Source organism: Erpetoichthys calabaricus, chromosome 18, assembly GCF_900747795.2.
Source record: "Erpetoichthys calabaricus chromosome 18, fErpCal1.3, whole genome shotgun sequence".
NCBI lineage: Eukaryota > Metazoa > Chordata > Cladistia > Polypteriformes > Polypteridae > Erpetoichthys > Erpetoichthys calabaricus.
The window spans coordinates 57,434,502-57,461,636 of NC_041411.2; the positions used below are offsets into that span (position 1 = coordinate 57,434,502).

The 27,135-nt window shown below is 40.9% G+C and overlaps 7 protein-coding genes across 30 annotated transcripts in view; 4 read left to right on the forward strand and 3 right to left on the reverse strand.

Moving 5' to 3' along the window:
• syn2b (synapsin IIb) overlaps positions 1 to 19,899 on the forward strand; it is a 270,752-nt gene extending 250,853 nt beyond the window's left edge. Inside the window, exons 11-13 of one of the 2 annotated variants that reach the window (XM_051921477.1) lie at positions 15,827 to 15,893; positions 18,592 to 18,805; positions 19,356 to 19,899. In XM_051921477.1, the coding sequence (XP_051777437.1) occupies positions 15,827 to 15,893; positions 18,592 to 18,805; positions 19,356 to 19,491 (417 nt within the window). In that variant the 3' untranslated portion in view covers positions 19,492 to 19,899. The remainder of the gene's footprint in view (positions 1 to 15,826; positions 15,894 to 18,591; positions 18,806 to 19,355) is intronic. The other variant, XM_051921476.1, reaches the window with a different exon arrangement.
• The window catches only part of LOC127525813 (peroxisome proliferator-activated receptor gamma-like), a 249,439-nt gene that overhangs the window by 181,683 nt on the left and 40,621 nt on the right, over positions 1 to 27,135 (forward strand). For 2 of the 4 annotated variants that reach the window (XM_051921496.1, XM_051921494.1), the window contains exon 2: positions 23,325 to 23,486. The exons of 1 other annotated variant lie outside the window; for it this stretch is intronic. The gene's annotated coding sequence lies outside the window, so the exon portion shown is untranslated. Of the gene's footprint in view, positions 1 to 23,324; positions 23,487 to 24,260; positions 24,785 to 27,135 lie in introns of those variants that run through there. One more of the 4 variants, XM_028825106.2, reaches the window with a different exon arrangement.
• tsen2 (TSEN2 tRNA splicing endonuclease subunit) overlaps positions 1 to 27,135 on the forward strand; it is a 226,119-nt gene that overhangs the window by 119,884 nt on the left and 79,100 nt on the right. The gene's annotated exons all lie outside the window — the stretch shown is intronic.
• Positions 1 to 27,135, reverse strand: part of mkrn2os.2 (MKRN2 opposite strand, tandem duplicate 2) — a 211,981-nt gene that overhangs the window by 98,384 nt on the left and 86,462 nt on the right. The gene's annotated exons all lie outside the window — the stretch shown is intronic.
• Positions 1 to 27,135, forward strand: part of LOC127525814 (E3 ubiquitin-protein ligase makorin-2-like) — a 218,235-nt gene that overhangs the window by 62,707 nt on the left and 128,393 nt on the right. The gene's annotated exons all lie outside the window — the stretch shown is intronic.
• Positions 1 to 27,135, reverse strand: part of raf1b (Raf-1 proto-oncogene, serine/threonine kinase b) — a 303,901-nt gene that overhangs the window by 50,124 nt on the left and 226,642 nt on the right. The window lies entirely within an intron of this gene.
• Positions 355 to 3,240, reverse strand: LOC127526291 (metalloproteinase inhibitor 2-like). The gene is made up of 5 exons (XM_051921534.1): positions 2,764 to 3,240; positions 1,559 to 1,656; positions 1,273 to 1,387; positions 1,033 to 1,157; positions 355 to 935 (listed from the first exon to the last, which is right to left on the reverse strand). The coding sequence occupies exons 1-5, from the start codon at positions 2,873 to 2,875 to the stop codon at positions 738 to 740; spliced, it is 648 nt and encodes a 215-aa protein (XP_051777494.1). The 5' UTR covers positions 2,876 to 3,240; the 3' UTR covers positions 355 to 737.

The following is a 27,135-nucleotide window of genomic DNA, read 5'->3' on the forward strand; positions in this document are numbered from 1 at the left end:
AAGTTCCCCTTAATTGAGCAAACCTTCTACCCTAATCACAAGGAAATGGTGAGTACAGTGACCCACAGCGGAATAAGAATGTAAGCAGGTCTCTTTATATTGCTATTAATCACAATCAAAATGCACACATTCTCATACTGTACTAAACATAAAAACACTTGTTAAACACACTAGCAAAATGTGGTTATTTGTGTGGGAGGTCAGGACAACAAACCCATGTATGCTGGGGCACACATTCATTTAGAGGATGACAGTGCTGAACTTCACTGGACACAGAAGCAGCAACCATATCAATATACAGGAGGGAAACCTAAATGATTTCTGGCTAGGTAGATAAACAACTGACACTAAACAGCAGGGGACACTCTTCCTTTTATCTGTATAAACCATTCCTGTCCTGGAGGCTGGACAAGATCAATGCATTTTTATTGTGAATCAGCTCACAGTTCAGCAACTCTTCACCCATAATACCTGCGGCATCCCTCCTGGGGGGAATGCAAGCTGAACAGTCTGTGCATGTCTGTTCTCAAGTTCTTTATCATCAGTTCTTCCAGTCCACGTACAAGGCATTGCTGCTTCTCAGGCCACCCTACACAGACCTATAGCTCTGTGACCAGTCTACAGATATTTGTTTGAATGAATTAAGAACAAAAATCATCTGCTGAACCACAAAAGATCTAGCAGCTTCACCGACATCCAGCTATAATTTATCTTGGCCAGTTCTTCTCCACGTGTTTTTATGGGTCTGAAATGTCCAGAAATTCTTTTTCAGGGGGTGGACCTCCTCTGTACCAGCTACAGGACCCATCACTGCGCATGATGCACGCATAATGCTTGGCCTGATGTCCATTCAAGCTGTTATCTGTAAGCCAGTCTGTCCAAAGGCATTCATTTTCAGATACAGTAGAACAGGGAAAAGTGTAGCATCTGGAAATCTGCCAAAAGAGTGTGCAATTAGACCTGGATGCAACTAAATTAGTAGGCTGAATCAAAACATCAGATTTCAGTTTTCTCCCCGTTAAGCACACTTACTCTGCACTCACAGCCCATATGATATCGGTGATTAAGGCTCTTCTTCTGTGACAGTGAAAGGTTGTCCCATTGCTCAATGAAATCACACAGGCCAATAATAAGATTTCCATCACCTCCTATCCTCCCTGTGAGTTGAAATCCAGCAAACAGTGACACAGCCAATAAAAATGAGTAAAAGTGAAATAAGCAGTAGGAGGAACAGCAGACTTGTGACTCAGAGAAGTATAAGTGCTCACTTACCTGATAGAAGGTACTGAATCTTGTTATTAGCTTCAAGCTTCACACCACACAATGACGAGAAGAGAGGTGTGTACACATACTGAACATCCTTGAGCTTTTCAAAGCCTTTAAACATCTGTAAAAAAGCAGAAAAATAAAAGAGCATAGTAGTATGTTTAAGTGCCTCCTTCTAGATGTGAAAGATGGCAGAGACCTCTGTTGAACATTGTGGGCAAACTGTGCCATAAGAAGCATGTTAGCCTTCACCACTGTCAGTGACTGGAATCTAAAAAGCAAATGTTCTTACCTTCACTAGTTTAATTTCATACTGAATAAACTTAAAGTGTGGAGAAGAGGTGTTGCCATGATTCACAATCTTCTCACCAGAGACTTTGGCACGAATCACTGAGAAGACATTAAAAGGTGAGGCAAGTGGTCAGAGTGCTGAAAACTGGAAGATCCATCACTGAAGCAATTCAAGGAACTACCCCCTGGTTTATAAAGTGCTCACAGAAGCATTCGTTTCACTCTTGACCATTGAGTTAACTTTGACATGACCAAGGCTGTTGAAACAAATCCCATAACTGTGTCTGGGTGTCCTGTACATGTATTTGAATTAAACTCTAAAAGCTTAAAAAAATCAATATTCTGAAGCACAGCCCACCTTCTTGTCATGTTCACAATGATTTCCTGTGTGAGCTTTCATCAGTATGCGCACCACCACCTCCTTTCCTTACACATGCTAATGCAGTGACACTTTCGAGACTTGTCTTGTACGATGCTGCTGGAGCGGCTTGGAGACTTCCCAGCGCTGCCCTGGCTTGCTCAGCCAGGAAAGGCTTTGAAATGTCACGTGTTGGTTGTTACAAGACGGGCGTGCAACAAAATGTGTGTTTTTCCCTTGTTTTATCGGCTCCATGTAAAGCGAATCGAAGCCTGCGGTCTGAGAGTTGTTCAGAGAAGCGTGAATGCCCCGTGCTAGCCTGGGCTCTGCGAAGAGTTGAGGAGCTGACTGCATCCAGGTGGCAAAGAAATAATGCAGCGGCCTAAATATCTAATTAGCACATTAGCATACCGTTATATAACCACGCCTTCTATAACACAGTTTGTGTTTCTGTATAAAGCAATGCCCACTTTTGCTAATAAACATTAAGAGTACACAACCCTCAGCAAAGCAATGGGGAGAACCGTTTCGACGTTTGTATTGCCCACTACGAAGTGCCGCGCTGGTCACGCTATTTGGGCGTGTTTTCAAAATGTTTTGGCGAAATCTGGCAACGCTGCAAGAATCGCACAAGACGTTACGAATTGCTGGCATCTTTTACCTTGGGGCACTCATAGCGATGGCGTCGAAACCGAGGCAGCAGACTTTAAAAAAATTCAAAGTGTGTTTTTTTTTTCTTAAGTGTACGACTGGTTCGCTGTTTTCGACCACATAATAATCCGTTATAAAGTCGGCGCCTCATTCCGTCTAATCCCCGGCCGTCAATTGCAAGTTCCAGCTCTATTTACCTATGTCCGATGTGCAGAAAGCCTGCTGTGGGTGAGCGGGCGCACAACTGCACGCTTCCGTAAGCTTCAAGGACAGGAACAGCAGTCCGCCGAACAGCAGAGAGAATCCCATCGTCCTGCGCCCTTCTTACGTACTGTACTCCAACCCTACTCCTCCCAGCCGACCTGGCAGGACTGTGAATATGGATGTGCCCGAGCGCCGCTCTTATGGGCGCATTTCTCTTCCCGCCCCCACCTCGGCGCACCAATCCGAAGGACGACGCTGACGCCGAGTCTCGCCCTGGTACTCTGGGTGAACTGTTGTCATTGCTTTTCTCATGTTAACTAGTTATTACTCTTTACCTAACATTCCCAGGAGACGCAAAAAAGCATGTCATATCTTTTAGTATCTTAGTACACCGCAGTTTTATTTCACTTAAGGTAGTCTTCGTTTTAATTTGACACGTTTTGTGTGCTTTCTGCCTACCTCTTCTATTCAGTATTGTGTGAACACAAATAACTCCCATTCATTTTAAACACTCATTTTATGAGGTGCATGTTACTTTAATGGTTTGTCTATGAAGTGTGCCTCTGGGGGCTAGAATTTGGCCTGCAGAAGAGAGCAAGACAGGAACCAGGCCTGGATGGAGCATCAGTCCCACAGTCCTCAGAATCACTTGGGTGTATTGCTTTGGGATACAGAAGGCAAAAGAATCACAAGTTCAGGAGAGTTTATCTACTCCAGTTAAACACTTAAAACACAGGAGCAAAGATTGGAGATTTTTAACTAAACCCCAAGTATGATCTATAAGGAGTCTTCAAATTAAACATTAAAGTCTAGTTAGATTAAAATACATCTATCAGGTTTTTTTTCCTATTTACAGAATTCTGTAGAACTTAATTACATGCCATGTATATTTTACATACAGTGATGTACACAACTGGCAAATCTAACAATGTGTGAATGTGCCCTGGATCTTTCCATATGTGTCATAGATCATACTGCAACTTTGTATGACCCTTTAAGTGAAAAATGGTTGAGTTTAGATAAAAGCGGATGGACAAAGGAATTTCTTTACTTACTTACTTACTAACAAATACCACAACAAGTAATGAACAAGCACTGGTAAAAATGACTTTACACTGATGTCTCTAAGTAATTCACTGGTGTATACAATCATTTTCAAGATAATTGCTCATTTATAACTAAAGCAAATAACTGATTTTAACAAGCTACTGAATATTTGTTAGAAAATTAAAACAAAATTCCATTATAGAAAGAGCCTAAGTGTGGACCAGGTGTTTCTTAGACGGAGCCTGTACCCCATTCAGAGAGAAAACAGAAGAGGATAGAATTAACATGTCGTTCTGCAGGTTGAACTCAATAGAAGATAGAAGATGTAAGGAGAAGGGGCAATCATACTTTTTTTCAATTTTTAGGCTTTCACAAGCAATTTAAAATCACCAGTCCCTGTCTTTGTTGCTATTGTCTTTTTTCTGCCTTTTCTGTTTGGTTCTTTTTGTATTGTAGTATTTTTATTTGCTATATAAACAATGTCTGGTGGTGATCACAATGATTAATTCATTTTAGTGGCCCATTGGCACTCTATGGTGACCTCATATTGCTCTTTTATACCAACAGCAATAAGTCTGCAAAGTGTCTCACTGTGACTGTGACTTCAAAGTCAGAAATTTTCTTTCTTGTTTGTGTATATTTGTTTATTTATGTTTTTATTTAGTTACTTACTTATCCACCTATTTATGTATGTATTTATTTAAATAGCTTTTGTAAAAAGCCAAATTTCTCCCAGGGACAAAAAATTTCTATCTATCTATCTATCTATCTATCTATCTATCTATCTATCTATCTATCTATCTATCTATCTATCTATCTATCTATCTATCTATCTATCTATCTATACTGAAACAGTCTTATACTGTTTTGCACCTTTCCCTGTTTTACTTGATCAAAATGAATATGACCAGTACCCACTCCACTGCTCATTTCAATTGTTTTTTGCTTTGCATTGTTGTGTGCATTTTAAACAGTTTGAGTTTTTTTCACTGTGTCAGACCCTTTTAGACCCAGTCAAGCAGCAGTCATTTTCTTTGCTTGCCCTTCTTCACATCAATAATGCAGAAGTTAGGGCCACCCTTCACAATCATCCCATCAAACTGTTTTCTGTTTTTCTGACTAGGCAGTGTTTCACTCTGTGTTGAAATGCCTCTTTTTCAGATTATAATGCCAACATTTCCAGTTGTGGTGAAAATTGGACACGCACACTCTGGCATGGGAAAGGTAACTTTCTTTGTCTTGAGTATTTCTTGCTTTCACCAAGAGATTAACATGCAGAGGTAGCAGGTGGAGACTCTAGCATCTGAGTCGCCTCATTGGGAACATTGCAGTTAAGAACACAAAAGCCTTTAGCACAAGGCATGGTAAGTCATTCGCTCAGCAATTTGTCAATGTAAGAGACGTGGTTTACTATGGTGAAAACATTTTTGTAAATGTTTTAATATTGGCAGAATCAATGTATAAGCTATGTCTGCTGTTTTCACATGTTCACTGATAGACTCCACTCTGCAGTTTCTGAAATCTGATCTGTGTTACAGGTGAAGGTAGACAACCATTATGACTTTCAGGATATCGCCAGTGTGGTGGCACTTACTCAGACATACACAACAACAGAGCCCTATATTGATTCAAAGTATGATATTCGCATTCAGAAGATTGGAAACAACTACAAAGCCTATATGTAAGTGTGTGTAGCACAATTAATTCATGAGTATAAGACCTACTGACAAGGATCTTTTAAAAACTAAACGTAATGATTACCCTGGACTGACAGTGGCAAGTCTCAGAGAATATCTTGTGTTCCATAGACTGGTCACTGTATTAACTGTGGGGTGTCATGGGTATCTGAAATAAATCTTGCCATGCTATACTGGGCATGATGGGTAACCTGTGGAGACTACATCCAATTGTACAGAGTGCGATGATCACCCTAGAGGTGGCAAACCATACTCAGCGGGGTAGTTATAAATCCTTTAGATTGTGGATGCAAACTTTTGGAGGGCATTTTAAGTATCTTGGTCACACAAAAGTTTCCAATCAGCCACATGGGCTTCTGCAAAGCACTGTAAGAAAGATAGAAATACATGTTTTTTGTGACTATTCACTATATGAGCAGAATTGTGCTTGCTTTTAAACTACTGTGTCCTTTCAACAGGCGGACCTCCATTTCTGGCAATTGGAAGACAAACACTGGCTCAGCAATGCTGGAGCAAGTAGCCATGACAGATAGGTGAGCTTCGTGCCTATATGCCTGTTGACCCTTTGTTCAGTTAATAATGGTGGCCTCAAACTTCAAGTGGTAGAGACTTAAGACAGGTGGTAGCATTACGAGATGGCCTACGCAAAATCAAAGATGTGGCAGGATTAAGATGTGATGTCTTCAAACGCATTAGGGTGGTGGGTAGAAAAAAGCTGAGATCAGATTTGGTAGTGGTGTTGACAAATTCCAAAGAGAAAAATAAAAGCAATATGTTTCAAAAGTCAGATATGTTCATAGGGGTGGATCTACCATTGAGATGTTCTGGGTATGCACCCAGGGGCCCCTGATAACAAGGGTCCTTTCAACAATCCACTCCTCATTGGCGCCGGCACAGTTAAAAAATCATGGCCAAGACACACACAACCCCCATCCCACCCGACACCAAGTCTCTGCATGACGAAATGACAAAGAAGAACTCCCCCGCTTGATGAAAAGATGTAACAACAACAACATGTATTTATATAGCACATTTTTATAAAACAATGTAGGTCAAAGTGCTTTTACAGATGACAAAGAGAAAGTTACAAGAAAAGAAAAATAATTAAGATAAGGCTATAATATTAAAGAACAAATAACAACAAAACAAGATAAGGTCAAATGACTGGGAGGACAGAAAAAAATCCAGTTAGGCTGGAGCATATAACAAAATCTTTAGGGTTTCCAGGGCCAAAAGATTGCACAGCCCCCAATGGACATTCTACATAGCATAAATGTTCCTAAATCAAACCTCTTAGTTTTCATACTTCACATAATAGTATTTTATGAAGTTGGTCTTGTGAGCAGCTGAGACACCCACCTTCATTGCATCATCTCACGGGGCTACATGGTGCCTTGATCAGGTGTCTGCACCACCACAGAAGAACCGGAAAAGACACCAGAAAATAGTGTTATAGGGATAGGGATTAGTACAGATTGCAGATCCCTGAAGAATGTGATAATTAAATGCCCTTATGGTCTATTAGGAATACATCTGAAATGTAGCTATGAAAAAGCCATGTTAAAATAATGGATGAATTTCTATAGGTAAAGTATTCCAAGTTTTAGGTGCATAACAGCAAAAGGCCACCTCACCACTTCTTTTAAGCTTGGCTCTTGGAATTATAAGTACATCTCCAATCGATGATCTAAGATTACAACGTGAACAGTAGAGGGACAGGCATTCCAAAATACAGGAAGCATTAGTCATATTTTAAAGTCAATTCTGAATAACACAGGTAACCAATGTTATCATGCTAAAACTGGTGAGATGTGCTTAAATCTTCTTTTTCTAGTTAAGATTCTGGCTGCTGCATTCTGCAGTAATTGCAACCTATTTATGTCTTTCATAAGTAGTCCTGTTAGGAGTGCATTATAGTCATCTAGTCAACTGAAAACAAAAGCATGAATTAGTTCTTCAGTGTCTTGTACAGTTATAAGAGGTCTAACGTTTGCTATATTCCTTAAGTGAAAAAATGCAGTCCTCATAATCCAGTTAATATGTGATTTAAAGTTTAGTTCAGAGTCATTAAATAATCCTAAATTCTTTACCTCTGCCTTGATTTACAATCCTAAGAGATCAAGTTTATTTCTAATACCCTCATTATATCCATGTTTGCCAATCAGTAAGATTTCTGTTTATTCCTTACTTAGTTTGAAAAAAATACTACTCATTTATTCAGAAATACTGCTAAAACATTGGACTTTGGATCATTGCAAACTCCAAGGGTCAAAATGACTAAGGGGGACATCTTTCCCCTACTTAATGAAACAATTGAGTTTTGAACATGAAAGTAGGAAATAGCATGCAACATTAAACTATTGGGTGTCTACATGCAGCACTGTTAAAAGTATGATTAACCATTTGTTAGGGAGTTTAGTCACCCAGGGGCCTTTGGGGGTCTAAACCCAGGGCTTGTATGTTCATGTTCTTTTTGTATTTGCTACAGAAATCTCAAGCATAGTAACATATTTTAAGAGTAAGAATTAAATATTAAACGACAAAAGAGTAGGGGTACCACCTGGTAACCCTGTTTAATAATGGGTGTAGGACAAACTAGAAAAAGAAAACACTCACATGTGCAAAACTGCCTTAAAGACATATAAGCAAAATAAACATTGAGGGATTGTTCTGTCCTCAAGTGATTGTCCTCTAATGTACACCCACTTTTGGTGACTTCAGGTCTTTTATATCACATTCTGGAAGGGGCAGGAGCTTATGGCTGAAGTAGGAGATAGGTCACTCCAGTTAGTGAACCTCTGAACTGCAGATGGAAGGAAATGGAGTTCATGACAGCACCTCCTTTGTGCTCAGAGTGGTATTGCTTACCTTATCGGAGTCCTGAAGATGTCCCCCAAGCCCATGTGCTTGACATGCACCCCCCACCACCAACCATTTGCCAGACGGACCTAACAGAGAAGTTGTGGATATGGGAAAGGGCATCAGTATTAATATGAAGAAGCCCTCAGAAATGGAGTGCATTGACCTTATAAGGCTGTAAGTCCAAGAATCATCATGTGACTCCAGGGTTGGCCTCCTTATGAGTCACAAGCCACTGAAGTGGGGCATGATCAATCACCAAAGTAAATTCCCAACCCAGGAGATAATACTTCAGCTATGTGATTGTCCGCTTAATGACTAGGGTTTCATGCTCGATTGCAGAATACCTTCTTTTCTGATTCAATGATTTCTGGCTAAGGTAAATCATGAGATGTTCAGCACTGTTGACCCTCTACTAAGCATGGCTTTAAGCCAGTGTCAGACTTGTTGGTCTAGAAAGAAAAAAGAAGTGAAAATTCAAGAGCAATCACAATTGCTACAGACAACAGGGCCATCTTTAGGTTAAGGAAAGCTGTTTTAGCATTTCAGTTCCATACCACTCAAGTTTGGGGCTTGTTTCTAAATTCTTTCTATTAACGACATAGCTCTTTTAAAGAACTGAGGCATGAAGTATTGTTTATATCCGGCAAGACAGAGGAAAGTTTGAACCTGCCATTTTGCTTGCAGCCAGGGACAGTCACAAATGGTTATGTCCCTTGAGCATTGTGGTTTGACCTTGCCCCATCCCACCATGTAGCCTAAGGCCTCAGTCAATCTAAACCTAATCTAAACACTGGGGCTTGTGAATGACTTTGAGCACTGTCAAAATGTGTCTCATGTCATCCTCCCAGGTGCTGAAATTAATGACATCATCGTTGAAGTAAGCAGCACTATAGCTGCTTCTATATGGGGCCAAAGAATTTCATTTACCAGATACTGGAATGTCATCCATGCCCCATATTCCAAATGGTTGAATGTGGTATTGCTAGTGTACACTGGGGTGCTAAATGCAATCTTCCTTTAAACGAATTTGCCAATAGCCCTTAGTCAATTCAAGAGTGGTTAAGTATTGAGTCTTACTGAGTAATTTGAGGAGGTCATCCACATGTGGCTTAAATAGTCATCAAAATGAGACTTGGTTAAGGCAACAGAAATTATTCCAAAGTGATAACTACCATCGGGTTTTGGCACTAAAACAATTGGACTAGACTGGGGACTAGGGCTATCTTCAATAACCTCTAGTTCTAGTTCATTTGATTTCTAACTCAACTTCTACTTTCTTTGTCTGCAGGTGACGACACAGTCATTCGTAAACCATGATCCCTGGTTCATTCACAATGTGATGAGCAATCAGGGAATTCAGACCTGGCTTGACATTAATAACATCCTTTTACAGTTGTTTCTGTGAAAGGGGTTTAATTCATTACCAACATTAAAAGATACTGTGTTAATGAAGAGTAATCTAACCGTGCCAGAGTTTGGCAGAGCCTCCTCCAGTTCCTCCCAACTCTATAGCAAATTAATGTGGTAGACTCAGTCTTGGTTAGCATTGGTTAATAAGGCAATCCCCATCATTCTTTAATTTTATATAGCCCCTGCCAATGAGCCACAAATTGAGAATGTGTAGTTGGAATCAATATTACACCTCTTTTCCTGGCTGAAATTCATGCTGGGTGGCCACTGTTTTTTTTGTATTCACTGTTTTATAGGAATGATCTCTGGATATTGAATATGGGTTGAATAATCTACAAGCACCAGGATTACTTATGTCCTCAAGTAGATTGGTTGAGTGGATCAACTATATCAACTCTCAACTAACTACTCAAAATGAATATCAATAATGAGCATTGGAATAATTTTTTAAATTCTCTCCAGTAGTTTTTCTGTGCTTAAATGTGCCCACAAAAGATGGGCGCATTCCAACTCACACTCCTCTCCTTGAAAGAACAGAGGGATAAGGAGTTGATGCTGTACTGTATCTCTTTCTGATGTGCAGATACCCTACCCAATAGATCACTCCTGATACAGACCTGAAGGAATGGAATTAGATGCTGGTTGGCCCTTTATTGAAATTACAGCATTCCGTGCAAAGCTCAGTGAATCATTGTTCCACTGCTCTTGCTTAAATGTAGTGGACAATGGCCATTACTGAAACTGCAGAATGATCAATGGATCAGATGTGGCTTTTTAGGCAAGGTTTTTCCTCAGTTTCAGCAATCCTTTGATTTCCATTTATTATTGCAGTACCTGTACTGGAATGAGTGAGAGGGTTAAATACAGCCACAGTACATTACATGTGAATGTGTATCTATCTGCAGTCCATCAGCTCATCAAGCCAGGAGCAGTGGGGAATCACGTGATCCAGCTTGCCACATTTATAGCTGTGGGCTGGAGACAGCAGCTCTTTGCAGTAAGCTCCTAACTCAGATTCTTTGCAATTGGGCTCTGAAAGGTTGGACAGACTGGGTGAGGCTTGTGCTTCTCATCTGGTTTCTTCACTTGTAAGGCAGAGTAGTGACACTCAATTATCTCAACCACTCCCTTCATATTATTAGAGTGCTGTCTGATGAGGCAAGTAAGGCTTTCAGGCAGAAAGTTGCAGGATAGTAGGTGTTGACTGGTATAGATTGTATAGTTGGTATAGATGGTATGGTTGCAGGATACCATCTCAGCTACTTTGTCTATGAAGTTGTCCCTGGACCTCAGCTATCTGGCAATTTTTCCCCATAAATCGAATACCTTGCTTTGTGACAGTTGATCTGGGTCGAAGAACCAGTCATGGCAATTGTTTGCTAGACTATCTCCTTTTTTAAGATGGTGTAATCATCTGCATCTCTTTCTTCATAATACACCCGTTGCTCCTTCCCAGTATGGAATGAGGCCAGTATCTATGCCCAGTTTTATGATAACCAGTTACACCTGCTGGCAGGTGTTTCAAAAATTAACATACATTTCAATATCATTGCAAGGTGGGCAATGGGATTAGTACCTGTGATGGTCCCAAGGCCCTTATTTCTGCCCTTAATGCCTCCATCATGATGTGCTGTGCCTCTGCAAAGTCAGTCAACTGTGTCATGACTTGCTCCTGTCTTTACTCGATATTGCAGATTACTTCACAGGGGACCGGTTGGGCTTGCTGCTGCTCCATGCCGTATCCTGATAAATACTGAGTAAGAGTAAGAAGGAACTTTTAGGTGCAAAAAGGGTTGGGGTATCATCCAGTAACCCTGTTTAGTAACAGATTATGGGAAAATGGCAAAAGAAAATGTACTTGCAGGTACAAAACTGGCTTGTAGACAATTGAACAAAATAAACTTTGAGAGATCTTTCTGTCATTCCCAAGTGGCGATCCTCTAATGAACAACCATTTCTTGTGATTTTGAGTCTTTTATATTGTTAGCCTGGAAGAGATGGAGTTTTGTGGCAAAAGCAGAAGCTGTATCACTTGTCATTCAGTCAGTAAGCATGTGAACAGCAGATGGAAACGGAGATGGTGTTAATCACAGTACCCCCTTTTGGATGGTATTGCTTACCTTATTAGAGCCCTGAAAATGTCCCTCAAATATATGAGGTTGCCACACATGCAATGTATAAGAACTATAAAATGTTTATCTAAACATTTAAAATAAACAAGAGTTAGGTTAACTTTTTTTGTCTATGCAGTAACTTCAGTTTCCACTCACATCTCCGCCATATCAGCATTCTTCTTTTCTATTTATTTACACCTGCTTTTGGAATCATAGTTAATACTAAGTTGTAACAAAAACAGAAACAACCTGACAATCTTCAAATGTTTGTAAAGTGATTTTAGTATCAACAAGTGGAAAGTGCTACATGTAGGCAAACATGATATTAATTATAAACACAAGATGGGCAACATTGACCCACAGCAAACAAACTCTGAAAAGAATTTATGGTCTTATATTGACACTATATTCTCATCCTCCAAGCAGCTCAGAAAAGCAATTTTAAAACAAATAAAATGTTAGATCATATTGTAAAGACAATGACAAAAGATTAACAAAAGCTTATTTGTCTTAAATTCTGTAATTCACAAGTTATCTCCAATGTGAAAAATGGTGTGCAGTCCTGGTCACCACACTAACAAAAGATATATATATCCACACTAGAAGCTATGTAGAGGCAAGCAACTATGTAAGTGCCCCCCTGAACTAAAATACTACCAAAAGAAAAATTCTGTAGTCTTTCACAGATACAACTACAGTTAGGTCCATAAATATTTGGACAGAGACAACTTTTTTCTAATTTTGGTTCTGTACAATGAATTTTAAATGAAACAACTCAGATGCAGTTGAAGTGCAGACTTTCAACTTTAATTCAGTGGGGTGAACAAAACGATTGCATAAAAATGTGAGGCAACTAAAGCATATGGGAGCTCATTCTAGCTCTTCAAAATGATCAAACAGCAGTGATAAAGTTGATCTAGTAAACTTCATCCAAGTATAAAGTAAATCAGGAACAAGTCTTCAGTCTTGCTTTTAGTCAGTGCATTCATTGTGAAAAACAGGAGGCACTTACTACTGTACAATGGGAATCTAGTAACAAATATTTTATTATAACAGAGGCACTGAATTCTTGAAAAAATTTGAATAGGATGCTGGGACTACTTAATAATTAACTGAAAAAACAAGATTGATGAACTTAACAACCTCCTCTCATTTGCATTTTTTATGTTTTTATTTCATGAAAAGATTTATTTTGATGTAATTATTTCAGTATTATTATAAAAATTATAATCTTTTAGGGCACTGCATAATTTTTAAGATGGATGTTTCAGCATCTAGAAGGCCACTTCTTTACTGTTGCAGAAGAAAGATTTAAAAAAATAACACTGCTGTTCTGCTTTTCCTGGTGAAGGTCTTGGTGGAAACATGTTGAACTGGGGTGGATGCGGCCATCCATTCTCTGGCAACTATTTTGAGTTTGTCCTGGGGTATTCCCAGATGCTCCCAAGCCAGTCAAGACATAATGTCTCCAGTGTGCTGTGGGACTGCCCCTGGGTTTTCTCCCAGTTAACTGTGCTAGGTCCGCCCAAACCACCTTAACTGCCTCCTCTTCATCTGGAGAAGCATTAGCTCTACTCTAAGATCTTATGCTATTGTTAAGTTTCTTATTGTATCATTATGAATTAGCCCAACAGCCCTAAGAAGGAATCTAATTCAGCCAATCCTCTTGCATTCCCATACTTTCACAACCAAGAGCTCATAACAATAGACAACAATGTAAACTGATCAGTAAACTGAAAAGTATATCCAAAAACACAACTCCTGCTTCTTCGCCATAGACTGGTGCAACATCTGCAAAGCAACCACTTACATGCGGGGAAGCTGTTCAATTCTTAAACAGACCTGTCACAACTATCTCCACTCAATAGGTACAAGCTGTGGACTGATGCCTGCTCCCAGATGTTTGGAGGTCTGGATATTTGCGCAGTCAAAGCCCTTCATGGCAAAGATGGCAAAGACTATATTACAGAGGTACGTAACAGCAATTGCATAAATCTTCCAGGTACATGCCGTCATTGAAACACTATCACAGAGCCAAGTTCCAATGATGCATGAGACAGTTTGTATGCTAACTAACAGAATCACTGTTCTGGTTGTGTATATTGTGAGCATGTGCAGATCTACATATGTGTGCATGTATTGTAACCATGCCAACACTTGGTACTGTCTAGGGTTTTGAAATAAAATTATTTTAATGTAAGGTGGTTACAAAAACAAAAAAAGAACCACAGTCTCGTAAAAGTGGTAACTGCTTCGTTCTGATTAGGGTAGGAGTGTGGGTTAATGTGTCCTGATTTCACATAAGGTCTGAGATCTTGTTTCTCCCCTGTATCTTGACAGGATTTCTACTTGCTCCAAACAGGTAGCTGCTGTTGTCATGCCCTCTCCAACTCAAGCAAGTGGCAGTCACCAATATCTTTGTGTAGTGGTTACAAAAGGCCTTGAGGCATCAAGAAACACTGCCTGCCAATGGCATGTGGACACATTATACCCTTGTACTTTTCTGTGTGTACCTGACTAAGCTGTACACATTTATGTGCGTATATGAGAATGTATAGACATGTACATAGAAGTAAGTGTGCATATATTATACTATTTGTGAGTGACATTGACAATCTGAGAGTGTTCAGGACAAAAAAAAACGCAGGGATATTTGTGAGGCATACTAGTATAGGCTAAGCTATAAATCAGCCTAACCTGTCTTGAAGTTGTGCTATCAGATATAAAAGCAGTATGACAAGCTTACAAATTCCGCCATCTTCACTGAGTTTTTTTTGTATTTATGTCATAAATACTGTACATACAGTGGGTAGAATTATTTACTTCAGCAGTAGTGTGTACACTTATTTCTTCATAATGTTACTTTTTGAAGAAAGGAAAAAATGAGAAGGCATACATATAGATAATTGTACAACTGGCTTTCACAGTTAAAATGTTCTGTAAGCAGCAGAGTAATCCTAGTCACTACATGCAATGGCTGTTTATTGCACACATCCATAGAGTTGTAGGTATGCCCAGTAGGTTCTAATGTCTCTGTTTTAGCTTGGTCCATTGATAAATTTTATTGTGCGGCTGAATACAAAGCATAGTTCATCAAGATGACAGACGCTGAAAACGTGACATCCAGGCTGCCCTCATCCTATAATTCTTCTCATTAGCTAACCTAACGACTGTTTCATATTTTGTGCATGGCAAAGTAGGACCGTAATGAATAAGGATAATCTGCCAGTGCTTGGTCAGTATCACTCCTAGAAACTGGGATCACAGTTCCTTATTGTGCTGGAAGCAATAAAAGCATTGGTAGTCTTTGTTGCAGCTTTGCAACATTTCAGGATCAAGTTTATGAATGAAGAATTAAAATGCAGTATCTAATGTCCAGATTTGTCTCAATGACCAGCGGATCCACTATCAACAGAACTGCAAATGGACTCACTCTGGAATAAAGATTCTGATTTTTCCTCTTATTTCAGTCATTTACAGCCAGTGTATCCTGATTGAGATCAGAATTCCACCAACCAACTCATCAGGAATTCTGTTGGGTGAAGAGAACCACAATTTCTGCTGTTCACTTGTCACTTTCTCTTTCTTAGGTAATTGGCTCTTCCATGCAGCTCATTGGAGAGCACCAGGCTGAAGACAGACAACTGATTGCAGATATGGTCGTGGCCAAAATGAACCAGGTGCTGTCCAGAACAGCAAATGCTTCTCCGCAGAGAAGTATCAGCACCCAACAGCCCCAGGTAGTCTTATCATAGAATAATCTAGCATATCTGCACAGTCCAGACAATGTCCCGGGGTGATCAGAGCTCATTGACTGTAGTACTGAATATTTACATTGGCAGCAGTGGTCCCCCGGTCAAGAGCACATGCAGTAAGCACAGTATTTAACATATATATGCATTTCTTCTGCTTTCTCACTGTTTCAGAGTGGTTTGCTCCAAGATGGTCAGACAGAGTCCAGCAAGACCCAAGCCCAGCGACCAGCCCCTCAAGGTTGTTTACAGTACATTCTCGACTGTAATGGCATTGCAGTTGGACCAAAACAAGTCCAGGCCACCTAAAATGCCGACCACAAAAGCAATTCTTACCAAAAAAGAAGATGAGACAAAATTAACGTGCAGTTTTTGCAGTGTTTCAGTGCTCACCTGGACTGTGTTTTTCTATGCAGTGTCAAGACGTAGCGTCCACCTGTGTTCATGTGCGTGTTTTAATGGCTGCCTGCTCCTCTGTATCATTGTGATTTTCAGGGCTCTTGGTGGTGGTGTACGAAACAGAGTTGTGTGTTGTTCACTAGTCTTTTCTTTTTCTCTATTCCTCTACCAGTCCACACGTGAGGTGCCTGTACATTTTTCACCACACTTGTCCTGCTAAGCGTCTTCCTTCATTTAACACGGAGGCTGCAAATGGCAACCTTGAACTTAAGCAGGAAATGCCCAGCCACTTGGCACTGAGATTAGCAAACTGGATTCCCTCTCAGTTTGTCTCTGATCACAAGTGGTGCAGTCAACTGCCCAGGGATTACCAGTTTAATGAAATGTCCTAATTGCTTGCCCACCTGCCTCATGTTATTAGTTTATTTACTTACACGATTACTTTCCTCCCTCTTTTAGAAATATACTTTATCTCTCTTCCTTGTTTGTGTCCAGTTCTGTTCAATTCATTTATATATACTTTATTTCAGTTTCATATTCACACCTTTCCTCAATTCTTTGTTTACTCGTTTCCTGTTTTTATTTATTACTTCCTTGTCTTCATTTCAATTTTTATTTGCTTACAGACTTTTTATCATTTATTCCCTTTTCATTCTTCTTTCATTGTCTGTTTCATTATTTCTCTTTGTAGACATAATTCTTGAGCAGTGATGTCAGAGATGGCCACCTGCTTTGTGTCTATGTAACAGATTGTTTCAGAAATGCAGCTTTGCTCAATGAGCTCTCATCAACATGCTGTGGCTTTGCCCTCATCCATGCAGCTCCTAGAAAGATAAATGCCCCTACACTAGCCACCGCTAAGATTTTAAGTCACTCAAGATCAAGTTCTTTAGGTCCAAACAGCTACATACTCCAGGCAAATGTGGGTTGCTCATAGGGTATTAGTGATGTTTCATGCCAGCAGTCAGGGAACAAATAAGAGTTTGAGCCTATGAGAAGGCATGTGAGTTTTTTTATTTATTTGTTTAGAAGTTTATTCTTTTATATTGGTCATTTGCTGCTGGAGTCTGTTTCCTGGAAGACCAATTTTTGGGTTACCTACCCATATGTTATACATGAATAATAATAAGAAGAAGCAGCTGCAGTCAGAATAACAGTCTTGTACACCCAGTAGTTGCAGCCTGCCACATCTATGTCTTCCTTGGCTGGGAGTCCATGAAGAATCGAGGCCACAGCTTCTTTATTCATTAAAAGACTTCGAATTTGGAGAGGAGCCATTAGGGTAGCAGTGTCCTGCCTCCAGTCTGGCTCAGCAGATAAGATGAAGCTGCCCAGGGCACATGCAGTCAAAATGAAGAAGCTTGTTCTGTTGGGAACTTTGCTTGGGACGATTTGCCTGTTTTGGAAATGCCTGCATTCTCTTTCTCTGCCTCTCTCTGACTTCTGAAAAAAGCTCATTAACAAGCAGCTGCAACCACAACAAGCAATTATCTGTGATGCACACACCATTCTCTTAGTTCCACTTCCATGAATCTGCAGAGCTGTAGGCCATATCATTGATGTATCTGCCTTTCATTTGAACGTTAATTGTCAAGATAAGTCATGGAGTTAGGGAAACATTAAAGTTTGCAAAAGCAGTGACCTAAGTATTAGCAGTGGGCCGCTTGGCATTATCCATCCAGTGCCTGATAGGTGCCAGCAGTCAATTACCCTCAGTTCTTTAGGTGCACATTTCAGGCACAGGAATGTCTGGGCATACTGCAGAAACCTCCTAGGCTTGTGCAGACTTTTGACTGGTATTAGTGGGCTGTGTGTGGCCAGCATGTTGGCATTTTTACAAAATCATGTTGGATTGGTAGCTCTGCTTCTTTTGTGACACATTTTGCTCAAACTAACCCCAAATACCCTCTGACAAGCTATAGCTTTCTTTCACTTTTTGTCTGATTCCCAGTGTGAGCCAAGATTTGGCTCCTTGTTTGCGCCCTGGTGCTTGTGGGCGTGAGTGTGACGAGTGACAAAAAGAAACTCTTTGATGGCTATGCATGCCCCCCTCCTGAAAATGATGTATGAAGTGTTGAAATCCTTTTTATGTTTTTATTAGAGAAATAAAAGATTGTATAAACAATGTGTGTGTTGCTTCTTTTGTGGGAGCCGGTGAGCTGATGAAAACTGGGCACCTCCACTCTCCGGCGCCCCAAGCAGACCCAGTCCCCCAGTGCTCCCTAGTTGCGCATGCCTCCTTTACTGCATTGCATGATTCTAGAGTATTGTACTTGTTCCAGTCTGCCCCCTGCTGTTTCCCATGTGGCATTCTTTGCAATCCTTAAACCCTTACAGTCTTTTCATATCCAAAGAAGTGGAGCAGTATTCCAAGACCGAGTGCAATTTTGCTGCCTTTCCTTGGATATTGTTTGCATTTCTATTTGATTGTCTTGTCTTAAATCTTTTTTAAAAGGTTTAGTGTCATTTATAAGTCAGCGCAGGAGAACAGGCCTTTTGCTGCATGTAACAATATCAAGTGTTTCTTGTGCTGAAATTAGGGGGCCCATGGCAACCCCAAAGTCAAGAGGTGGTGCAAGAGCAAGCCCAGGGTCCATCTGCAGAGGGAGTGAACCCCCAGCTGGCACCTCCTCCCACCAGCCAGCAAGGACAAGGGGTGCCCCCCACAGGACAGATACTGCAACAACAGCCACCACCCCGGCCTCAGCCTCCAGTAATCTCACAGCAGAGAACCCTGCCGCATCCACAGCTCAAGTAAGAAAAATGTCTTGATTTTTCTGACCAAGGGAGAGGGAAAATATGAAAGTCAGAGGCTCTCTGAGTACACCCACTCAGTCTATCGGGTTCGGCTGTGGCCAGTCAAAATGTTTTAGGTGCATTCCTGCTCCAAGACTCCTCATATCATTTCAGGATTGTTTTATTTCTAATACTGTCAAAACCTGTAAAGAGAAAGGTGAAGCTGCTTTTTAGTGGCCAGCATGCTCAGCAGTGCTCACTAGAGTGAGTGGGGCTCAGTAGCAGTTATCATGACTGACTCTGATATTCTAGCATGTTCTCTTAACAACCCAACATGTCTGGTGTAGTATCTTACAAATGTAGGTGAAGGTAAAGTAGAAAGTGCTGCCAATTCCCAAGGCAAAAAGAGTAAAGCTTATGTAGAAACTGGGAGAACCAAACATAAGGTGCATGTCTCAGCATGATCTCCTCCATATCTCCTACCTGGCCAGGTGTCCACTTTGCAGTCATCGCATCCAACCAACATTCTCAACTTGAATCACTAAGCCTATGTCTCTATGTTTTACAGCAAGTCGCAGTCACTGACCAACGCCTTCAGCTTCAGTGAGTCGCCCTTCTTTCGCTCCAGTGTCAATGAGGATGAAGCCAAAGCAGAGACCATCCGCAGCCTGAGGAAATCCTTTGCCAGTTTGTTTTCAGATTGAACTGTGCGATTCCCAATGTTTTTGTAGAGAGGCAGACAGAGGAGGACCTCCTCTGTGATCATGTGCACCCAAACCTGAACCTCCCTTTTCAGCTGTCTGTGAATCCTTAAATCAGCTAAGTATTCTTCATCTCTGTAGCTCATAGCAGGCCCTTACTTTATCCCTGTATCCCACATAGGCCTGAGGCCTACTGTTTTGTCAATCTGTACTCGCCCTGCTTTATCTGTGTGCAATAAGCACTGGCTTATTAGAGCTTGGCTTTGTAGCATTCTTCTCCTCTAACTCTACTTCTTATGTTCTCACCTTCTTATGTTGCTCTCTGACCCTTTTGTTAGTATTGTAAAATCTAATTTGTCACTCTGTGCTCTATGTATTAGTTGTGGACTCTCCTTGTCTGTGGATTGGTGGCTACCTGAGTTCAGTTGTGTACCGCCACTTTAAAACTAAGAATGCCTACTTCATAGGACTATAGCTCTCAATTTGTTTTGTGTTTTATGGCTTTGTTTTTCAGCTCTAACCCAATATTAGATCTGTTTCTCTTATTATTGAACTCCTCTTGGCTCACTTTAGCCCCATTTTATTTCTGTACCTCTCAGTCCACCACTATGAACATGTCTCCAGCTTTACGCCTGTGACCCTCACTCTGTGCAACGAGACACATCAGACCATGACCCCAGTTTGACCCTGTGACCCACTTCCTTAACATCTGCAGGCCAGCTTTATATACTCTTTAAACTTGGCAGTACAAGAGTGACTTTTCCAGCTATACCATAAATATCAGAGACGACACTCGTGCAGCCTCCTGTTAAAGAGCAGTTCAAGTTTAACAAAACAGAGCTCTACACCTGATGGCCTTGCTGTGTGCCGTTCAGCTCCCCACTTCTCTAGCCACTCATGTTCCAGGGGAGCCATGTTCCTGCTTATTAGTTGTACATTTGCTAAAGAATAAACGTGTGACCAAAATAATGTTTGCAAATCCAGAATTTGTGACTCAGCAAATTCACCAAAAGACAGTGTCTTCCAGCTATTAACTCTTCTTTAATATTGTTTTCCTGCACCAATTATTTTTCACTGATGAATAGACTCTCCTTTATTGCATACAGTACATTGTTTTTGTTGTAACATTTCCTTTGGTGGTATAAGTGGTGAGGGCTCTCAGCCACAAGGGGTCAGTCAAACACTGTAAGAATGCTGTCAAAAACCCAGCAAGACTTAAAACAGTTATATTATATACCAATGAGCTTTTTGTTGTCTTAGTTTCTAGTACATAAGGTTTAGTAGGACTCAGCATCTGCTCCAATTGGTCTCCTGGACCTTAAAGTGATCTAATGAACATTGAGAGTTCTGTCATCTATCTGGGGATCCTCAGGACCTCAAACTACTGTTGTTCTCTACAGAATACTACCAGTATTTTCTGAGCCACTGGACTTGGTACCACTACACCCCAGGAGTACAGGACCTGTCAACATCTCTGATGGTGCAAAGTACTGCAAGAGCTTAAAAGCTTGTCAACATTATACTTTTGTCTGTCAGCCTAGTACTGTCACTTGTCTGCAAGCATGGATCATCTTTTTACAATAAGCAGCACAGCACATAAAAGAAACAAAGACATGCTGTGTAGCCGGGCAACACACTAAGCTTATTAGAGCAATTAACAGCTATAAGTGTGCCAACTGTCACGGACAGGACCTGCTGTGCTCAAAGGGGCCCCAAAGGGAAATGCTTCACCAGTTCACCCAACTGGGCTGACTGTACTGAGAACAGCTCATACCAGCACCACAACACTGACTGAAACTGGCCACTCACCAGTTACCACTGGACTGGTCTTGATTGTGCTAGGCTGTCAGCTTGAGACAACTGCAGTGGCTGCAATGGGGTACAGTTTATAAGAGGTAGTGACCGCTCATAGCAAAGCTGTACAGCACAAGTATTTGTAGAGCACAGCTGGAAAATATACAAAACTGAACTGGGGCTGGGCTGCCAACCTGGGACAACAAGATTGGTGTCAACAGAAACAGGCTTTCAGGAATGACAACTAGAAAAATCAGAATGGAACTGGGCTGTCAAACCATAATAAGAAGACTAGTAAAAGTAGAGACAGGCTGGTCATTATTAGACCAGAGCAAATCAGCCATTTAGTTAACACCAGGATTAATAAAAAACAGAGCAGAAATGCCAAACAGTTAATAACAGGCTGGTGACAGTGTAGCTGGGTTAGCAGCCAGTGACTAGTGGACTGGTCACAGCAGCAGAGAGCTGCTAACAGATCACAGTTGGACTAGACCAGCAGAGTTGATTTATGAAAAGAGTGGCAAGTGGACTGGTCATAGCAGAGCTGGGCAGCAAAAAGGTGACAAGAAGACTGGTTACAGAAACGTTGGACTGATGAGCACAATTGAACTGAGAACAGAGGACGTGAGTAGCAAAGCAAGGACAACTTAGCCAATCAGTCTGACTGCTGATCAGTAATACCTAAGATTATGCACAGTCTGGGGTTTGGGTATGGGAGCTGTAGTTTTGTTGATCTGCAAAAAGTAGGCTAAACTCCACTAACAGAATCTTGCTGCTATGAATTTCAGGGAAAACTGTAGATTGTCTTGTGAGGGTTTTCTTCAAGAAGGCAGACTCTAGAGTTCTGGCATGTGCTATGGTAATGTAGCTGGTACCCAAGCTCCTGCTTAACTTCTGGCCTGTTAGACACAACTGAGATACTCAAATTCGAGGTCAGGCCGACACAAAGGGAGGGAAGCCAAAACATCAAGCTGCTTGGCCTTGTTTCCTCCGGAGCTCTGATATTGAGCTGTGCTGCACCAGGTCACTGTAAGTACTGCCCACCACCAGCACCATGCCCTCTTCACACACATGTACATGTATGCTCTGAAAATGACTTTTTTCATTAAACATGTGGGCAGTGGTGGAAAAGCAATACTTAAGCTGGCATGAGGAGTGACCCTCATCTAAACCAAATTCATTATACAACAGATGGCTCAAACACAGCAGGCTATGAAGTCTTCACAATATCCTCTGTATTGCATGACTTATTTTTTATGTTGCCTAATTAACTACAAAGCAAATATTTTTGGAATCGTCATTTCAAACTGTTAAAAAAAAGCACAAGAGGGATCACACACGTATTTCCAGTTGCATCCCCTGTTTAACTTTTCTCATCTCGATCCCGTCAAGGATCAGAAGACCTGTACCAACAATAGGTGTCATGGACATCTAAGTAACGCGAAGGACTTACCAGCTTATGAGTGTGATTAGAGTGCCCAGCATAACAGTGGACTAACTCCTCCGTCAGCCCTCCTTTGCTGACAGCCTTTTCTTAATTCCTTCCATGTGCTTTTCGTTTGAGATGCTACACTCCTTCAAATACGTTGAGAATGAAATACAATGCAGTTAGCCAATTCCTACTGAATCTCTGAATAAATTCAGAAAACTAGTTGAGGAATTAGAATCGACAAAACAGAGGTCACTAAATACAGCAGGAAATTCGTAGTACGTGTGGAGTGTGTGGTCAGTGGACAGGTGAGTATTTGACTCAAAAGTGGCACCTGGACGCTGTGAGAAAAAGGGGCGTGTTGCACTTTTAGGAGAACAACTCGGCTCTCCAATATCGACGAAATATTGTTTACCCATTCAGGCGCGGTCGCGCACTCTCGATTTCCACAGTCAATCTGTCCATTCTGTCCGCTGTTGCAAGTGACGGTGGAACACAGCGCATCGGCGTCTCCGTAACGCGCGAGACTGTGAGCTTCCGCAAGCAGCTGTTTCCATGTGATCCACTCCTCCATGTGACCCCGACAGAGGGGGTGGAGGTGGAGTAGTAGGAGGAGGAGGAGGAGGAAGAGGAGGCGGGGATCCCGTTTTAGGACTTTGACATGTCCAGCAACCGATCTTCTTAAAGTTGCGCGAAGTAATCTTGTCTGTCTCTGCAAAAGAAGATGAGCGGACGCTCGCAGTGAAGGACAGCAACAAAGATTAACCCTAGACAGGTCAGTGTCCGCCGGTCACGATAGTTATAAAGAGGGGTAGTGAGTTGGATTAAGAAAGGGACTTCAGACAAATGTCGCACCTCTAGCCATACGTAGCCACAACGCTACAGCCAAGTAGCGAGCGACAGTTGTGTAGTCAGTCATTCACTCATAGCCACAGATTGAGATGTGCGATCAAATCTGGATACACAGCTAGACACGCATCTACCGGCAGGCTCGAAATAATTCTAACAGCAGAAAACCGCCGGACTGAAACAGGCTGTCTAGAGCAAGAGCCCAATCCACCTGATAAAAAGAGCAAATTGTCACCACTAGGGAGAAATTGACCGGTCTGCCACTTGTCTGTACACTTTTAATTGCCGATTGCTAAAATATTTTTGTGAAGTATTAATTACTCAGGCTTAAGACTTCATGCATTCCAGACCACTCCGTGCGTGGATGACAGGTTTAACAGTGGACACGTACACTTTCAGTGGGTATAGCAGCTCTGCACACCTTGGCATTGTTGGGCAATACTTAACTGCAGTGACTAAGCACTTTATTCTTGTGGGGGAGTTTCTCTGGCGTTAAGGGTGGCGTTTTTAAGTCTTGATTTTACTCCTGAAATTGAAGGATATCTAGTATCACAATAAAGCATTCGTTAGATAAGCCACCAGGCTTCATTGAGACAAAAGCTGGGGCTCTCCAGGCAACACGCTCCTTTTCAAAATATGATAAAAGGCATTTTTACCGCGGTGACACTTTGCTGCGGCCACGAGTGTTAATGAAAGTCACACAACAAATACTCGCCTAAGGCATGTATAAAAAGCATAAAGGGCTTTAAATTACAAGCCTGCATGCGTGAAGCATGTGTGAGAGGTGGTCCACAGCTCAAACGACTCAAAGTTGAAGCGAATATTCATGGTCCTGTCTTTCATTCAACATATAGCTGTTGCTTAACCCTAAACAAAATTTACGTCATGTTTTTTTTTAATTTCACCAGAAAGACAAGAGGCAAAAATACGATTCAGCGAGTTTAACACGGATATGAATAATCTTTATGAAACAGAAGGGAACGTATTCATCTGAGCACAGCAAAGCTCAGAGTGAGTAATTCCCTTTCACATGATCGAGGCTTACGTGGAAACCCATGTTGTGCGCTGGTTCAGAAGGTGAAATCCTATGCCTTACTTTACAGTAGGCGCTACAGTGCTATTGTGCGGGACGTCAGTCCGACTGACACACTTGTTTTGCGCAACAAAAGTCACCTGGGAGTCGCAGCATTTCAAATTCAAGGAGAAGGGCTTCACACGAGCTTGGTAACATTTATTTATTTATTTAATGTTTGAAAGTGCGAATACGGGAAGAAATTGTACTGTTAAAGGTAATGATTAGTTCTAGTTTCGGTCAGTCAATAACATCAGGGTCCATTGTGTGTCAATCAGTGTTATTATGAAAGAAAGAAAGAAAGAAAGAAAGAAAGAAAGAAAGAAAGAAAGAAAGAAAGAAAGAAAGAAAGAAAGAAAGAAAGAAAGAAAGAAAGAAAGAAAGAAAGAAAGAAAGAAAGAAAGTAATGTTAAAGTTCAAAGTAATAAATGAACACCGACCAAGGGTATAAGAGAAAAAGAAAAGCAGGTAATTATACTCGATTTACAATAGGGAATGGTATTCAAGTAGTATTAATGTATAGAACTGATGTAAGAACTGAACGACAGATACGCAGTCAACAGGAGAACTTTGATTTCAATCATTAAAAGTAACAGCAGGAAATAAAACTCTTTGTAATATACAGTATTTGTGATTGTAAATATCAGCGCGAGTGCACAATTTAAAGCATATTTAAAATTAGTCAAAGAATAATAAATCAATCGCATCGTACCTTGTAATATTAATAAGAGCTTTGCTTGGGGAAAACATCTAACTATCTAACGACAAAATTCTTCTATAGTTTTATGATAGTAGTTTTACAGCAAAGCATATAAGGAGGCAATTTTAGCATCCTGTAAATTTAGTAATATAAATGGGAAATGTAATTAGTAGTGTAATTCATAATATAAGGGAGATTTTAACGATTTAACTCATGCCTTTACTCATGCTTACATATAAAAGTACAATCGATAACTGAATCGGTATTGCTTATATGAAGAAAAGTAATATTAGAGAGTAAAAAATCGAAAACCTGTCATGAGCTCACATAAAAATCAAGGGAGGCGTAGGAAATTATTAAGTTCGTCTGTTGTTTTACTAATAGTAACCAACGTAATAAAACTGTAAATAGTATATTCTGATGTAAACATTACGAATTTACACCAAAATAAATAACTATTTAGAAACAACAAACAAATCTCCTGTTTTATATGTATGTATGTATGTACGCATAAATATGTGTGTGTATACACATACACGCATACATTATTTTCTGAAAGGTATAAGTAAAGAAAAAAGAATGACAGTTGTTTAATACAGAAGAAGTGGTTTTGTCGCTAGTGTGAGTGGTTGCAGGGTATATACTGTAACTTACATATCCATACTATAATAATTGATTAAAAGAAGCGAGTCTCGCGATTCTGAACTGATTCAATGAATTGGAAAATGGACAGATGAGTGAACAAGCAGAACTGCTGTTGATAACGTGCTGTTTACAATGCCAGGTGGCAGGTCGGAGGTTATCGGTGAAGCAGCTCACCTTAAGAGTAGCGGTGCTAATCATTCTATAACTCATATACCTGCTATTCACCTTCTGTACAATACATATGTGAACGTTTATATGTTACAAATAACTAAATACTTAGTAGCGTCACTTTGACGTTTGATAAACTGGTAAGTGATGGCCACGTAGAGGCAGGTGGCAGCCCCAACCCAGCCGGGCGTGGAGTGTGCCAAGACCCGGTCTTGTTATTTGCGATGCCTCGTTAAGTGACGACTGCCGCCCGTAAAGGTAAGTTGCGCTGTCCCATCAGTGACTTCGGTTATTTTTAACGCCCTTTTATGTTTTTCAATGTCACGCAGTTTTTTCTGTTCGTATCTATCTCCCTTTCCATGCATTTCTGCAAAACAATTTAAGGAACAGCCGAGCCGCGCACACAATGAAGTTAAACGGCTGTCTCGTTGGCACAAGACTCACAAGGCGTAAAGGTCTGTTTGCTTGGCTAATCGTTGGCCTGAAGCGGACTTAGGCTGGCAGTTTGCTGCAGAGGGGTGGCAGTCCGGCTACAGGCTGAGGATGGACAGGGTGAAGGACAGGCCGCCTGGGAGGCTCACCGTTGACCTAAGCGCCCACACTTTTTAATTTAAAAGAATAATTCGTTTATCATTGGGACATTTTTGCTATATATTTTTGCCACACACATATATCTTCATCAAACTGGGTTCCCTCCCCTGAAGTCGTCACAGTAAGAGCCCCTCTCAAATTGAAGAAAGTTGTTCCAACAGTGTTACAGCTTCCCATTAATTTTACTGGTTGGGCTTTACAATATTATTTTCATTTTTAAGATTTGTTTTCTTTATAGTAGTGACTTCATCCAAGTCAGTCTTTGAGGGCTACATTGGCCAGAGATGTACCAGTTTATCACTATATGTGATGTTCCTGCTCCAAGCCTGGTTCTACATATGAAAACTTCAGTCCATACCCTTCAACATATGATAGCCCAGCTCATGTGAGAAACTACAC

Bases quoted from the DNA above. Each gene is read 5' to 3' on its own strand.
- LOC127526291 (XM_051921534.1), bottom strand. From the start codon at position 2,875: ATGGGATTCTCTCTGCTGTTCGGCGGACTGCTGTTCCTGTCCTTGAAG. The intron at 1,388-1,558 runs GTAAGAACATTT...GCTTTTTTACAG, and splicing joins ATGAAATTAAACTAGTGAAG to ATGTTTAAAGGCTTTGAAAA. The intron at 1,158-1,272 runs GTAAGTGAGCAC...TTCAACTCACAG, and splicing joins GATTCAGTACCTTCTATCAG to GGAGGATAGGAGGTGATGGA.